This window comes from Bos javanicus, chromosome 5 (assembly GCF_032452875.1).
Source record: "Bos javanicus breed banteng chromosome 5, ARS-OSU_banteng_1.0, whole genome shotgun sequence".
Classification (NCBI taxonomy): Eukaryota; Metazoa; Chordata; class Mammalia; order Artiodactyla; family Bovidae; genus Bos; species Bos javanicus.
This window is the reverse complement of record NC_083872.1, coordinates 120,533,921-120,550,451: the sequence shown is the minus strand read 5'-3', so window position 1 is coordinate 120,550,451 and position 16,531 is coordinate 120,533,921. Positions and strand designations below refer to the sequence as shown.

At 57.2% G+C, this 16,531-nt stretch overlaps 1 protein-coding gene across 4 annotated transcripts in view; it reads right to left on the bottom strand.

Moving 5' to 3' along the window:
• SHANK3 (SH3 and multiple ankyrin repeat domains 3) overlaps nt 1-16,531 on the bottom strand; it is a 49,409-nt gene that overhangs the window by 25,436 nt on the left and 7,442 nt on the right. For all 4 annotated transcript variants that reach the window (XM_061418992.1, XM_061418993.1, XM_061418994.1 and 1 more), the window contains exons 10-17: nt 12,440-12,710; nt 9,409-9,611; nt 8,288-8,401; nt 3,220-3,295; nt 2,902-2,984; nt 2,411-2,535; nt 2,187-2,319; nt 1,211-1,291 (exon numbers count right to left, since the gene is read on the bottom strand). In XM_061418992.1, the coding sequence (XP_061274976.1) occupies nt 1,211-1,291; nt 2,187-2,319; nt 2,411-2,535; nt 2,902-2,984; nt 3,220-3,295; nt 8,288-8,401; nt 9,409-9,611; nt 12,440-12,710 (1,086 nt within the window). The remainder of the gene's footprint in view (nt 1-1,210; nt 1,292-2,186; nt 2,320-2,410; nt 2,536-2,901; nt 2,985-3,219; nt 3,296-8,287; nt 8,402-9,408; nt 9,612-12,439; nt 12,711-16,531) is intronic.

Sequence of the window (16,531 nt, the reverse complement as noted above, 5' to 3'; positions counted from 1 at the left end):
AGACCTCATGGATTATGGAAGCATTAGCTTCCTCGCACACTCTTGGCTCTGATTTCTCTCTTCATTTTTGAGAACTGAGAAATTCCTCTCCCTTCATTTTGAATTGGCTGTATATTTTTTTAAAGTTTTGCTTTATTCAGAATATTTATGGGAAGACAGTCCTGGCCACGTCAGCTCAATCTGTCTTGGTGGCTGTCCTCCCCACTGAACCAAACTGCAGTCAACAACACCTGCTTGGAAGGGAGTGGCTCAGCAAAGGACTGGGTCAGGGGTCAGTCCATGAGGAAAATCAGAAGTAATTTTAGGGAACAGGTAAGGGCTCTTTCTATGGCTGGGGCAGAACCAAGCCTGAAACCAGGGTTGGGGCTCAGTCTAGAACCATGATCAAGGCCCTTCCTGTGCCCAGCACTGGGTCACAGCTCATCTTAGGACCAGAGTCAGGGTCCTTCTATGGCTGGAACCGGACTAGGATTGAGTCCAGATTATAGAAGGATAGAGCATGTTAGCAGTCATGTATATTGGAACATGCCATGATGAAGATATTCATGGTCATATAAGTTGGGGCATGACCACTACTAACTGTCCATATGTCAGGACACGGTCAAGTATATCTGAACACGCCAGTGATGAGGCTACTGGTGGCCATCCTGGGACTGTGGCCCCTACATGTCCATCCAAGCCCCAGCACACTCTTCTTTGCCTCCGGCCACTCCTGAGGGCCTGTTCCATCACTGTACCAGCAATGCTCACGCAGCCCTGAGGTCAGCAGGTCACTGTAATTACCCTGCTTAGCGGATGCGTACGTAGGTGCTAAGAGGGTTAGGGAGGCACAGACCGCACAGGTAGTGCCTGGAGCAAAGCTCAGGGCCCCTCTTCTCACTTGCATGAAATGAAGGAGCAAAGGCACACTGGAGGCGGGGGCACCGGGGCAGCACGTGCACATGCAGGCCAGCACCCTGGCGGCCAGGCCCTGCTCCTGTCCCCCAGACCCGGGCACCCCACTGTCCGTCCCCAGCCCTGCCCCCCGCCCCATACCTCCTCCCTCTTCAGCCCAATTCCCCGACCGCTCCAGCACCCACGCATCTACCTCTGACCTATCCATACATCCGTCTGTCCATTCGTCCTCCCTTCTGTCTCTGCCTGAGTTTGGCCGGCTCCCCCACCCGGCCCCCCACCCGGGCTGTCTGCCCCCACCTGCCCCGCTGCTCACCAAGCTCCTCAAGCTCTGCTGTCATGGACTTGGAGCGCAGGGTCAGCGTCGTGCTGGGGGCTCTCTTAGGGGGTGGCGGGGCTGCAAAGAAGAGGGGGGCCTTGGACCTCCTGCCCAGCAGCAGGCAGCGTGGCGTGGCCAGGCGCAGGTGCCACCTGTGCCCCACCGCCTGGACCTCCTCGTACTCCCGGGAGGACGAGTCACACTGAGCCAGGATCTTGTTGAGGCTGCGGCTGGATGCAAACTTCTTCATGGTGCTGGGAGCTCGGCGGGGCTGAAGGTCAGGCTGGGCCAGGGCCACTGGGGCCTCAGGAGGCGGTCAGGGCCCCAGGGAGCTCACAGGCCGGCGGGCCCCGGCCCGGGACCCAGGCTGCAGTTTCCAGGGCTGAGCAGGGGACCCCAGAGCCATGGGGTGGGGGCTGGGAGGGGTCTCCCGCGAGCCGGGCTCCTGCCGCTCCAGGGCTCCCCCAGGCCCCGGAGGCCACTGCCCCGCTGGGGGCCGGGGTGTGGGCAGCCAGGCCGGGGCCTGGGCAGGGGCGGCGAGCGACACAGCCCGGGCGGCGCCGGCGCGGGGAGAAGACGCTTTTCCTGTTCCCGCAGGTGCCGCCTCCCCCTTCCCTCCGACAATAAGCGGCGGCGGCGGCGGCGGCAGCGTCAACCTCACAGTTGCCATGGCAACCCCGGCCTCCAGGCAGCTGCTGGCAGCGTTGGGAAGGAGGGCTCTTCCATGCCAGGGGCTGGGGGGCACCGGGAAGGACGGGGCAGGAATCTTAGGAGGGTAACCTGGAGTCAGGGGTCAGAAGCTGGGGAAGGGCTGGCTGACTGACGTCAGGGATGGGTGCCCAGGCCACGCACGTGGGTGTTCGCCTAGGTTCAGGCCCCTGAGGTCAGCAGTCTAGGCTGCAGCGAGGAGAGGAGCGTGGGCCCGGGGTCAAAGGTCTAAGGTCAGGGGACAGAAGGGGAACCCAACACTCACCTCTGCGTCGAGCCCCATCCTCTTCGGGCTTCCTGGTCACTGACACCACCTTCATGACGAGGCGGTTCCCGCCCTGGCGGATCAGAGCCACGACCTGCTTGTGTCCGACTTTCACCACGTTCACGCCGTTCACCTGCGACGGCCAGGGCCGGGGTGGGGTCCAGTGAGGCCTCCCGGGCGTGGAGGCCAGTACCCACGGGCGCGCGCGGAAGGCCCAGCCTCACCTCGATGAGGAAGTCTCCCGTGCGCAGCCCTGCCCTCCAGGCCACGCCCTCCACATCCACCGACTCGAGGTATTGGAGCGCAGGGAAGGCCGGCGTGGGCGTGAACTCCTCGATGGGAGTCTCTGCTGTGGGGCGGGGTGGGGGCGATCAACTGGGGCGCCGCCAGGGCGGTCCTCCCGTGCCCGGCCTGGGCCGGAAGGCCGCACACAGGGCTGCCCAGGGCAAGAAGAGCCGGCCCAGCAATCCGGGACGCACGCCTCTGAGAGGCCCACCCCACATCCCACCAGAAAGGCCCCTACTCCATTAGACACCCTCAGCAGAGGCCCCGACAATCAGGGAGGGAACACAACTGCCGCCTCCTACCAACATCCCAAACCCAGAATAGACAGTCACGGCGGGGAGACAGGAAGGGAGCGGGCAGTGGGGGAGAAAGGGGGCAGAGGCCAGGCAGGAGGCGAGCATCGCCAGTGGGACACCCCCCTGGTCATTACCTTTGGCCCCCCGGAGCACAAAACCAAAGCCTTCATGGTCCCGTTTCTGCAGGACAGCCACCTTGTCGTCAATGACATAGTCACTGATGAAGGAAAATGGAGAGGTGAGAAGAACCCTGCTGAAGCACCCGGATCAGGCTGACCCCCCACATGCCCCAGACAGGGTCCATGGGCAGCGCCCGCCCTAGGAGTCGTCCCTGGACTGGCCGGGGAGGCAGCAGACGTGCGGGTTGGGCACCACCCGCCCCGCTGACTGCTTCCCCCCGGGCCTCCCCCATCTGACCCCCTTGCCCACCGGCCCACCTGCCCCTTCTGTACCTGTGTGCAGAGAGGCTGTCGTAGGAGCCCACCGTGTAGTGGCGGAAAAGTCGCTTTGTCCGGTCCTCACGGGTTTCTGAAGGGAGGTTGAGGAGCTGACGGAGGGTCTCACCCTCCAACTGGCCTGAACCCCCCTCACCTGTGTGGGCCGCCAGCCTCTGCCCACACACATGCCCCTGGCCTGGCTGTGCCCACATGGAAATAGGGGTCCAAAGCCTGGGGTACTGGGCCCAGCAGTCCTAAGGTGAGAAGGCTGAGGGGACCATGCAGGAAAGGGTCCAGGGTCCAGAATGGGCAGGGGCTGTGGCTCACCCTGCTCCTGAGCAGCTGCACAGAGCAGACCAAACAAGGCCAGGGCAACCACAGGGAGAGCCAACGAGCCCCGAAACTCAGGGCAGAGAAGGTGAGCACACACATGTGTGTGGCCTGGAGCCGTGTGCAAGCGCTGTGTTCAAACAGGCATGTGTCTGTGTGACCTGCAATCACGTGCAGCTGTTGTGCTCACACACGTGGCTGTACGTGTGCGTGTCTGTGTGTGCAAGTGCAGGCGTCACGCTACATACTCTCAAGCTCTGGCATGGAGGCAGCCTTGTGTGGCCAGCGTGTCCCTCACCACAGGGATGCTCGCCCTCACGGGCTTTTGCTCCAGATCGTTTCTCTGAGCGGGCAGGGAGGGGTTCAGGTTTGGGGGGCGGGTCCCCCTGCCTGCTCTCACTGCCTCCCACAGAGCGTTACCCATCGTGCTCTCCCTGCAGAGCTGGCCAGCTGCCTGCTACCCCAGCTCGGCCTTGCTGACGTCCTGCAAGCCAGCAGGTCCCAGGCCACACCTCTAGCCATAACCGCCCTGCTCCAGACGGACTTCTCCTGCGGCCTGTGCGCTGGGCTCTCCAGTACCCTTGCACCCACTCCTGCCTCCGGCTTCCCAGGACCTCTGTTCCAGCTCCGCAGCTCCACCACCACCTCAGATTTCATCCCTCAGCTCCTCCCTCCTTCTCTACCAGCTTAACATTTCGCAAGATTAACTTATTCGTTAAAGAAGTATGTACTGAGCTCCTACTATGCACCAGGCTCTGCGAATACAGCAGAGAACAGAAAGAAGCCTCTACGCTGCGCAGTGTACAGTCTAAACCGTACAGCTGAAGAGACAGAGGAGTCAAGAACCAGGCATACACAGAACACGTCGAATGCTGGCAAGCAGTAAGAAAAAGTAAGCAGATGGGGACACGGCAGCTCTAGGTGGTCACATGAAGGCCTCACCGTGAAGGGAGAGTTGAACAAAGGAAAGAGGGCATAAGGGAGCATCTCTTTATGTGGGTAAAGGGCCTTCCGGGGGTGGGGGTGTTCAGGGCAGAGTCACATGCCAGGTGCCAGCTCGGGGTTTTCAAGGAACAGTGAGCAGCCTAGGCAGCTGGGGCAGAGGAGTAAGAGACAGCAGCGGGGAAGGAGAGCCAAGAGGGAACCACGGTTCTGACGGCTGGTCTCCTCCACTGACGGTGAGCTCCCTGCAGGCAGGAGCTGTGCCGTGTTTATTTCTGTGATCCATACCAGGCGTTCCGAGTGCTAACTGGGAGGGCAAAGCGGTAGACAGCTGACTGGCTGGCTGGTGGATGGCTGGATGGCACAAGGGACAGACAGGCCAAGTCAAACGGTAAACACATACATAAGTGGATGGAGGGAGAGCGTGGGTGGGGGCTTGCTGGGGGGTTGCTGGAGAGCAGGCGGAGGGCAGGATGGGTGGTGAGTCAAAGGACAGAAGGAGCAGCGGCAAGACAGGAAGAAGCGCTCGTGTTATCGTCAGAAGACAGATATCGGGAAAAGCACTGGTCTGGATTTCAGAACGCACAGATGTCGGGAAAAGCACTGGTCTGGATTTCAGAACGCACAGATGTCGGGAAAAGCACTGGTCTGGATTTCAGCACCCTACCACTAACTTGTGTGATTCTCTGCACGTCGACAGTCTCTCTTGGCCCTCTCCTTACAGAGCAGGACAGTTCACCTTGGAGGCCCCCTAGGTTCTGACAGCCTGTAGTTTTACCTCACTGGCTCCCTCCCAAGTACTAGAGTCTCTCTCCCCTCTGCAGCACACCTGCTCCCACCACCCTGCAGTCCCCAAAGCCAAGCCTCGCCCAGCCCTGGGGGCGGGGCCCAGACCGCTCTCCCCTCCACTGCACCGTTCTCCACACGGACCCAACTCTGGAAATGTTCACAGTGCCTGCCTGCAGAAGGACCGCCCCCACCCCCAAAAAAAAGAGCTTCTGCAGATCACTGGCCTCCTGTTTTTATATTTATCGACCAAACACAGTGTATTTATTACATAACGCAAATTCATTTTCCAGTTTTATTAATCAGACACGTAAAAGCCAGCTAAAATGCAAACACACACATGGTCGCCAGAGTACTGGAAGGAGAAGGGGGAGGGAGGAGCGGCAGAGCCACGGCCCGGGGCCCCACACCTGCCGCCAGAACTCCCAGGCCGCCCGCCCCGCCCCCACCGGCTCACCCTCCCTGCTGCACCTGCTCCCTGCACCCAGACGGGCACCATGGGAGCCGCGCTCTGCAGACCACGGGTGTCGCCTGGCCCACACATGTTGGCAATGTCCCCTCCTTGGCCTCGAAGTCCCTGCTCCAGTCTCAGAAACAGATCCTTCTTTGGATCTGGGCCTGTTGGAAGCAGGTTTGTGTTCCTGGGCCGCCCTCTCACCTCTGGCAGAACTCAGCCCTTGAGTCCCAGACCAGAGGCTCTGTCCAGAGCAGCTGGGCCAGGCCTGCAGGTGAGGACAGAGGTGATTCCCACCCACCAGCAGGCAGCCTGGCAGGCCTGTCTCCCTGCCAACCTATGAAACGCTCCCACCTACCCAGTACCTTCTGACACCTTCTGATTGCACAGACCAAAGCCCCAGCCCTCGTCCAGGGCCCCACCATTGCCCAGAAGCCTACAGCCCCCTCAGCAGGGTATTCTGTGTCCTCTCCCACTCCACGACCCTGGCCCAGCCCTGCCCCCCACCCCTGCTCCATCTCCTCACTTTGTCCTGCCTGGACCGTCACCCTAATCCTAAATGAACAGCACAATCAGGACAGCAACCCCCTCCCCCAGACTCCGCCTCCTATGATACCGCCATGAACTAACGCCCCTCGTCCCAGGACCCCTGCCTCCAGCCCAGCCCCTGCCCCATTCAGGTTCACTCACACCAGAGCCCGTGAAGTGTGGCGGTGACAGCACAGACCCTGCAGCCCACCGCCTACACTGCAACAAGGACTCTGCTCCTTGGACTGTGGAACCCATCCTCCTAGAGATGGACTAACAACAACTGTCCCCACCTCCCAGGCCTGCTGGGATGAACCAATGAATTCTTAGATGTGAAAGAGGGAAAAACCAAGCCAGGCATCCCGACACTGCTCGGAGCACGCTGGGTGCCAGCACGTGCAGATGCAGCAGGCCATGCCACACTCTGGCCAACAGGCTCTGCCTCACCCCGTCAGCTGACCCCCTGGCGGGCCCCAGCCACCCTTCAAGGCTCAGTTCAAACAACCCCTCTGCTTAAAAGCTCTCTCTGACTCCTTCAACCAACTCAGGGAGCCTCCCTGGGCTCACGCCATCACAGTCACACCACAACGTGCCTGCTGGAGCACGGCGCACACCTGCTCCTCGTTCGGCACAGAGCCAGCCCCTGTGATCCCAGCTCCCAGCACAGCATCCAGCACATGCCAACCACCCAAGAAACATTAGCTGTTCTCAAATTCTGAGTCCAGTCCAGACCTCTCTCCCTTCCTCCCCAGCTTCAGACTCAGCTCCAGCTGCCCCTGGACCCACACAGCTCTCAAACCACAACCTTTATTCCCCACACTACGGGGCAGCAGACGGCTCCACCCTAGGCAGGTCTGGAGGCTTCCTCCCGCCTCTCCTATCCACAGTTGGCACCAGCGCCCAAACAGCTGAAATCATTTTCCACCTCAACATACCACCCCACCTGCCCACCCTGGGCAGACCAGAGGGGGTCATGTCCCTTCCAGGCTCCTAGCCACAAGGAGAGCCATCAGAGCAAGGTGGTGAACAGCCAGGATAAGAGTAAAGAATCCTGCCCAGGAAGGGATCAGCGGCCACGTTCTACCCAGGGCAGGGGCCCAGGCCACATGGGGTGGGCTGCCCTGGGGAAATTCTCAACCCAGGATAAGGAAGCACGGCAACACTGGGTCTGAGCCCCTCATGTGCAGAAAGACAGATGTGTGCACCCCGGGTCCAGACACACCATTAGTGACCACCACGAGCCACCACTCAGGAGGGGGCTCCCCTGTCCCACTGTGGGTCGAGAGGCCTCCAGGGCTTGCAGTCAGCTCTGGCTGGGGTTTGAAAGGACCAGTCTCTCCTTTCTACTGGCAGGACCGCCTCAGATCCCAGCACCCAGAGGGCTCCTTCCTGGAGGTGCAGGTGACCAGCCCCAGGGTGACACGGAGGCTGCTGACCAGCCCCAGGAGCCACGGCCTTTGCCCCCACTTCCTCCCTGCCAGCTAAGGATGCAGTCGTCCCCCACCTGCTGCCTTTAGACCATCCTGGCCCTGGGGTACCCATGACAGCCCCTCTGGGCCCAGCTGGCCTCGTTTCCTCTTGGCTGGCCCAGGCCTCCCTGCGCTGCCCACTTGGACAATCTGTCCACTTTGGAATGACGCCTCTTTCCTCACACTGACCTCTTTACTTGCTTGCCAGCCACACAGCAGTCACACACTCCAAGTACCCAGCATTGATGGGAGAACCTTGTCTGGGAAGGACTGTGGTCACGAGAGCCACATGGGGGATCCCAGACTGGTGCACACTCACACGAGTCCATCCTGTGGGCATGTCACAAGTGTCTCCACAGCTGTCCAGGGTCCAGATGTACACATGTGTGCTGGTAAGTGTGGGGCATGTGGCGTGTCTGTCATGTACATGAGTTTGCATCTACTTCTGTGTGTTTGAATTTGTTCTAGTCTTTTCTCTGTGAATATAATCTGGATTTGCCTCCAAGCAAGAGCAAGGGGAAGCTGGAAGAGGAGGTGCCCTCAGGAGCTGCCCAGGGAAGCGGGGGTCACTCACCGTGGCGGGCGTCATACTGTCTCATCTGCACCTCCTCCACGCAGTCAGCCGGGAACCAGCCCGTGCGGCCTTTCACGGTCCCCTCCCAAAAACCGCCCTCCCCAATGCTGAGCACTGGGGGGACAGAAGCCAGACAGGCTGTCAGGGCAGAGGGGCGCAGCCGGAGCCCACCTGGCCGCACTCCGCCCCCCGCCCCCGACCACCATCTCCACCATCACCACCCAACCTTCCCGTCTCTCTCCTTCTCTTCTCTTCCCTCCCTTCATCCTCCTGGCTTTTTCCCTGGGAAAATTTTGGGATCCACACGGAAGAGAGAAAAGAACAGATGGGCACAGCACAGGATGGGCATGTGGGGGACAAAGAGATGCACAGATGGACACACTCGAGGGGGGACAGGCGGCAGAGGCAGGGGCCACAGTCCTGCTCCTGCCCGCTCTCCTCCCTGCTCTTGAACCAACTCTCCCATCCCAGGGGTCACTGCCAAGAGCTGAGGGTCACTGTGCTGTGGCCAGGAGACTGGGCCCCATGATGGACCATGGGGAGCTGACCAACACAACCGCTTCTTCCTCAGGCTCCCTGGACAGAGGGCACTCATGAGGGGCGGACCCCAGTGACAACAGAGACCCCATAATGGGAGGAGCTTGTCATGGCACAGGATCCCCTCATTACAGACACCCACAGAACTGGCAGAGAATTCCACGTATCACAAGCGTTTCCAATGAAGAAAGTCCCAGAAGTGACACAGGAACCCCATAATTCAAGGAAGCTCTGTAACCGGATAGGGTCCTACGAACATGAGAACCCCACCACCACCAGCCCCCAGAACGACACAGAAACACCCCCGTGAGGAGAGGAGCCCCCGTGGTGACATTTTGGGGAGCCCAAGATGACAGAGGATGGAGAGAAACCCGCATGACAGGAGCCCCGTGAAGACGAGCAGCCCTCCCTCCACGGTGACACAAGGCATCCCCAGGGGCATGGACATCCCATAATGACCGCGGCGGCCCAGAGCTCCCGGGGACACCCCTGGTGACAGCCCCTCCACGCCGCCGCGAACGCCCGCGGGCCCCAGGAGGCCCGGCGCCGCGCCCCCCGCGACCCCGCCCCCCGCGCCCCCTCACCCTTCACGGCCTCGCCGCGGTGCAGCGGGATCTCGCCCTCGCCCTGCGGGCTGTGCGCCTTCACGGCGATGAACTTGCGGCCGGGGACTGCGCTGTAAAGTTTCCGCTTCGGGCCCCGGGGCGGCGGCGCAGGGGGCGCGGGGGGCGCCGGGCCGGGGCCGGGCGCGGGGCCGGGGCCGCCGGGGCCGCCGGGCCCGCTCGGGCTGTAGACGAACACGTAGGTGACGGACGCGATGCCGGGGGGCAGCGGGCACGCGAAGCCGGCGCCCGGGGCCTCCATGGCGCGCGGCCCGGCCCCGCCGCCGGCCTCACCGCAGCCGCCGCCGCAGCGCCCGCCGCCCGCCGCCCGCCGCCGCCCGCCCGCCCGCCGGGGGCCCGGCCCGGGGCCGCTCCATGGGCCGCGCCGCCGCGCCCGGCCCGCTCCCGCCAGCGCACGAGCCGCGCCCGCTCAGGGCTCCGGGGCCGCGGGGCTGCGCTCCCGGGCGCGCCGGGCTCGCTCCATGCCGCGGCCGCTCCGCGCGCCCCGCCTCCTCCGCGGCCCGGCTCCTCCCTCTGCGGGCGGCGGGCCGGGCTCCCTCCTTTCCCCCTGCGGCCCGGTCGCCGCGGCCCGGACGCGGGAGAGGCCACCGGGCCGAGGAGGACTACGGTGCGCGGAGGGGAAGGCTGGGGAGGGGTCGGTCCGACGGAGGAGCGCGGGGACACCGGGAGGCGAGGCCGGCCAGGAGAGGAAGTCCGAAGGGGCTTCGGACTGGAGAAGAGCGTCTCAGAACCGGTTCGGGGTTCGCCTAGCCTCCAGGAGGGGCTCCCCCGGCGGGTCCGCGCCCCCCTCCAGCCAGGGCCTCGGCCACCTCACACCGTGGCCGCCGCGAGTGCTGGGCGCCCGAATCCCCCTCTGGACCTGGGTCCTCTCCTCCCGGACATCCGCCTCGGATGCTCATGCCCTCTCCACGCTGACCGCCTGGGCACCAAGCCCGAGGCCTCAGCCCTCAGCCTTCGCCTGCTCAGGGGCCTGCACCGGCTCCCTAGCACCTGGGCGGACCACGTCCACAGTCTTCGCCAACAGCCAGGTTCTCGGAGGCGAGAATTAGCTGCACTTCAGTAATACAGCTGGTGCCTTCTTTTCTCGGCCCTGGCCGTTCCCAGCACCTCAACTATCCCACTCCTGCTAGTCTGGCCAACTGTGGCCAACTGTGAAGTTACCGCTCAGCTTCCAACACAGCCTTCTCTGCCCTGCTCTGTGATGCGGGTGGGGACTCTGACATTGCAGGCCAGGCTTTGCCAAGAGGGGGCGCCACCTCCCCCACCTCTATGCCACCCCCTCCGACAGCAGCTCAAACTCAAAACACTTCCTCTCCTGCAACCAAAGGTGATCCCCCACTGAGGCCCTCTCCCTCCAGAGTGCACCAAACTTCCTCAGCCCAGTCCTGGCCGCTCACTGGGAGGCCCCTTTGCCTGGATCACTCCCCACTTAATTGCTTCTGAGCCCTGGGCCCCAGCTGTCAGTGTCCTGAGACTCTTAGAACTCCCGGCTATCAGCCCCCACCACAGTTGGCAGCCTAGGCACCTACTCAATGTTTGTTGGAAAGAGTAATAAAAATTCTATTCTCCCCACAGAGCAGTGAGCTGGAGCCCCACCAGCAAGGCTTAGTTTGTGTTTGCTAAAAGGATGAGTGAATATACAAAAACCAAATCAAAGCAGGGCTTCCACAGCTCCAACTCAGGAGCAGCCTCTGCAGAACTGAACCATCCCAGAGTTTGTTATTTTAGCTACAGGGCTATGCAAAATTTGGGGGGAGAATTGAAGTGACTTGGGGCAGGACAAATAGCCTTGCAGTCTGGGTAGGGACACAGAAAGACAGAGAGGACACCACAGGTCAAGGCTGTATGAGCAGGGCAACAGCAGAGGAAGAACGGCTTTTATAAGCTCCTGTCGCACCCCAGGCCCTCTGCTGAACGCTCACACTTAGCAAGTCTGGGAATCAGGTCTACCTGGGGGCAAGTTAAGCTGCTTCCTAGCTCTGTGGCCTTGGCCAAGTCATTTACCCCACCTGAGTGTGAGGACCCTCATCTGTAAAATGGAGCACAGCCTCGTACAAGGTCAAGGTTAAGTGAGATGACACGCACTACGCTGCTCAGCCCAGCTGTCACTGTGGAAACAAAGCGCTACTTGGGTGAGCCAGCATGTCTCCAGAGCACCTTCTATGTGACTGGCTCCGGGGCAACTGCAACTCCTGCCCTGAAGGTGTGGGGAGGCGAGAGGCCTTAATCGGCAGTGCTGGCTAGTGCTGTGGCCAGGGGTCCAAGTAGGGAGCCTTCACTGCCAGGCTCCAGATGGCTTCCCAAAGGCAGTGTTTTGGGTAGGATCGGTCACGCCTAACCGATGAGAGACCCAGGCACAGAGTGGCTGTGGGTGCAAGGAGTGTGCTGGGCTCCGACCGTCTGTAAAGCCAGTGACCACCTTTCCTCCCACTGCTCGGCTCACTGGGCTTCCAGCCCAAGAGTCTAGTGGGGCTCCTGCCCAGGCTTTTTGCTGTAAATTCTGGGAATGACAAATCCTTGGTTCTCAGGATCCCAGCACTCGTGCTGAAGGGTAAAGAGGAGAACCATGGAGGCCAGAGGGGTTGGGGAAACACCAAGACTCTCCTCTGGGAACAGGGTTGGGGTCCACCTATGCATCTGGAGCCCTCAGGGAGAGGACGCACCAGTCCCTAAACTCTTAGCACAGCTCACCCAGCCCTCGTCCTCCTCCCTGGCACGAAGTTTTCTAAACCACAAGACCCTCTCCTCCCAGCGCCCTCCCGCAGCTGCCCACTGCCCTCAGCACAAGTCTGACTGCAAACAGAGCTCAGTGTGGGGGAGCCTGCCCCAGGCCAGGAGACCTCACCGTTTTCCCTTCCCCACCCTGGGAGGCCCCCACCCAAACCTTGGCTCATCCCTGCAGAGCCAGGCCTCTGCAGAGAGCGGGCCTCTCCCTGCCACTCGCCCGCCCGCCCATGCCAACCCTTCCTGGCTCAGGCCCGCCTCCTCCTACCTGATCTTGCTCTGGCTGCCCCTGCCTGTGGCAGTGCCGCTGTCGTTCTGCTGGTCCCCATCCCGGTCCCGGTCTTTCTCCTCCTGCAGTCGCTGGAGCAGCAGCTGGTGGGGGAGGCTTCGCAGTGAAGGCCCAGGAGAAGCTGCCGGCTGCACCTCGCCCTTCAGGTTGATGTCACTGGCTGAGCGCTGCAGGGGCCGAGGCGAGGCCAGGGCGCTGGGGCCCGCCAGCCGCCGCCGCTTCGCGTAGCTGGGGGTTTCCCTGAATGGCACTGGGGTGGGGGGAGGGGAACAGGTGAGACTCCGGGCGGCCAGATTAGGGAACCAGCTTCTCCAGTTTTGCCTGGTGTCTCTAGATTTCAAAAGTAAGATCCTCTGTCCCAGGGGCTGCCTCAGTCCCAGGCAGAACAGGTCAGGTGATCACCCCATGACTGAAGCTGGGATGGGTGGGAGAGGGCAGGGTCACATACCAAGCTGCCTCTAACTCTAGCTTCAGAGGTAAACGCCTGCCCTTCCTGTCAGCCAGATGAGTCTCGGGACTCCTTAGATCTGCTCTTGGAACTGCCCATCTCACAGGCTTCCAGAGAGACAAAAAACGGGCCACATGTGACACACCTCACCAGCCGACCACTGTATGGAGCTATTTGCAGTTGACTATCACCAGAGAAACTGTAAAAGAGATATTCTAGACCAGGGGTTGGCAAACATCTGTAAAGAATCCGATAGTAAACAGTTCAGGCTTTGCAAGCCGTTCAGTCTCTGTTGCAAGGACTCAGCCCAGCCACTGCAGTGTGAAAACAGCCTCAGATAATATATATGAGCAAATGGGTGTGGCTGAGTTCCAATAAAACTTTATTTAAATAGCAGATGGTGATTAAAACATGATCCAACTATATGCTTTTACAAAAGAGTCACTTTAGATCCAAAGACACAAGTAGGCTTAAAATAAAAGGATAAAAGAAAATATTTCATGTAAATAGTAACCAAAAGAGATCTAAGTACCTTCATTAATATCAGACAAAACAGACTTAAAAAGTATTAAGGAGACAGAGGACATTATATTTGCTAAAAGTGTCAATTTGTCAACTAGATTAACAATTATTAGCATATATGTAACAAACAACAAAGCATCAAAATATATAGAAACAAACATTGATATATTTGGAGAAATAGACAGTTCTACAATAATATTTAAGACTTCAACACCCTGCTTTCAATAATGGACAGAGCATCTAGAGAGAAGATCAGTAAGAACACAGAAGACTTGAACCACTTGGACCTAACAAATATATACAGGACACTCCACAAAACAAAAGCAGAATACACATTATTCTCAAGGGCACGTGAAACATTCTCCAGGATAGATCATTTGTGAGGTCACCAAAAAAGTCTCAATAAATTTAAAAAGACTGAAATTATACAAAGTATCTTCTGCAGAGAGGATGGAATGAAGCTCAAAATAAATAGCAGGGGGAAAAAAACCTGGAAAATTCCCAAATATGTGAAAACTTAAACAACACTCTTAAACAACCAATATGTCAAAATAGAAATCATAAGAAAAATTGAAAACACTTTGAGAAAATAAAAACAAAAATACAACATACCAAAACTCATGAGACGCAGCAAAAGCGGTACTAAAAGGGAAATTTATAGCTGTAACACCTACATTAAAAAGGGAAGTCTCAAAAAAAAAAAAAAGGAGTGGGGGGGAGTCTCAAATCAATAACCTACTTAAGGAACTAGAAAAAGAGAAGCAAACCAAACCCAAAGGAAGGAAACAGTAAAGACTACATGAGATGAACCAAATAGAGATTAGAAATACAGAGGGAATCAATGACACCAAAATTTGTTTCTTCAAAAATATCAATAAAGTTGACAAACCTTTAACTAGACTAGGGAAAAAAATTAGAGAAGGGGGACACAAATAACTGAAAACAGAAATGAAAATTGATATGTTACTACCTGATGCTATACAATTAAAAAGGAATATAAGAGAATACTATGAATAATTGTATGCCAACAAATTAAATAAACTAGATAAGGTGGACACATTTTTAGGAAAACGCAAATTACCAAAACTGACTCAAGAAGAAATAGAAAATCTAAACAGACCTATAAAAAGCAAGGGGATTGGATCAGTAATCACAAATCTCCCAACAAAGAAAAGTCCAGCATCAGATGGCATCACTAATGAATACTACCAAACATTTAAAGAGGAATTAACAAAATCCTTCTGAAATTCTTCCCAAAAAAAATAGAAGAGGAAGGAACACTTTCTAATGTATTCTATGAGCAATTTAAAAATGATCAAAGAACTTGACATTTCTCCAAAGAAGATATACAAACACCCAATAAGCACATGAAAAGATGCACCAATAGCTGTTAAGAAAATGCAAATCAAAACCTCAGTGAGATACCTCTTCACTTGGACTAGAATGGCTATAATTTTTTTTTAAGGTAATAACAAGTATTGGTGAGGATTTGAACAATTTGGAACCATCATGCATTTCTGGTGGGAATGTAAAATGGTGAAAAACAATTTCGCAGTTCCTCAAAAAATTAAATATAGAATCATCATATGACACAGCAATTCTACTCTAAGTATGTACCCAAAATAACTGAAAGCAGTATTCAAACAAATACATTTCACACACGTCCATACAGCAATATTCACAATAGCCAAAGGGTGGAAACCACTCAATGTCTGCCAAAGGATAAACGGATAAACAACAGGTCACAGATACAAAGAGTGGAATAATATTCAGCCATAAAAACTAACGAAATAGTGATACATCCTACAATATGGATTACGTTGGAAAACATGCTTCAGTTTGTTGAAGGAAGCCAAACACCAAGCGTCATTCCACTTACATGAAATATCCAGAACAGGCAAATCTATACAAACAGAAAGTACGTTAATGGTTGGCAGGGGCTGAGGGAGGGGGAATGTGGAATAATTGCTTAATATACACAGAGTTTCCATTTGTGATGATGAAAATGTTATGGAATTCAATAGAGTTGGTTGTGAATGTCTTAAACACCACTAAATTATTTGATTTAAAATAGTTAATTTTATGTTACATGAATTTGATTTTAACTGAAATTTAAATCTTTGATTTTAAAGCCTCGATTAAAATAAACAACAGACGGAAGGCTGGATTTGGCCTGGGTGCAGTTTGCCAAGCCCTATCTAGACTCTGGTCATGCAGACCAGCAGCCTCACCTCCAGCTCCTTAGGAAATCTCAGGCTCCACCCAGACCCTCTGAGTCGGAATCTACATTTAACTAGATCCCTGGGTGACTCAAATGCACACTACGAAGTGAGAAGCACTTTCCTAGGGCACTCTTCAAAAGCGCTCTGGGACAAGTCAGAAAGAAGTGTGCCTCAGAGTGTGTACACCAGAGCTGGAAGGAGGGCCTGAGGACCCAGAGGCAGCCCGAGGCAGCAGGGAAGGAAACAGAGGCGGCTGCTCCCAGGCAGGGTCCCTGCTTCCTGCGGGTCAGGGCAGGGCGGCTGCCAAGAGGCTTCCAGGTGACCTGTCCCCTGAAGGGTGACGACAGGGCTCAGCCTGCAAGATCCCTCCAGGCGGCTTCATGCTGGAGGAAAAGGAAGGCTGGCTGGGCAGAGGCTCCCTGCTCCTCCTCCTGCTGCAGGTCCCACCTGGGTCCCCAAGCTGAGGCGAGACAGGACCTCTGACTCCCAGAGGGAGCGTGTGCCGAGGGGAGGGGGGGACCAAGTGTGGATCTCTGGATGACTCCAGTCTGAAGACAGGCTCTGCTATTAATCCCTCTGTGTCTGGGGTTTCCTCCTCTGTAAAAATGGACTAACAGCACTCACTCACTGGGGGCTTGTTGAGAGAGTTGTCATAAATGCTCAGAATATACTCCCCTGTGACTCAGGCGCATCTGGCTGTGTCATCTGAGTATATGTGTGACATCTGAGCATGTAGGGGTGCGTGGCCAGCAGAGCTGATGCCAACTGTGGGACTAACTGATGTGACCTCTCAGCTCAGCCACAAATGCCTGACCCCAGCCAGGTGAGCGCACCCTGGATCAGCCAGACAGAAGCTGATAATGGTGACCACAGGAGCCC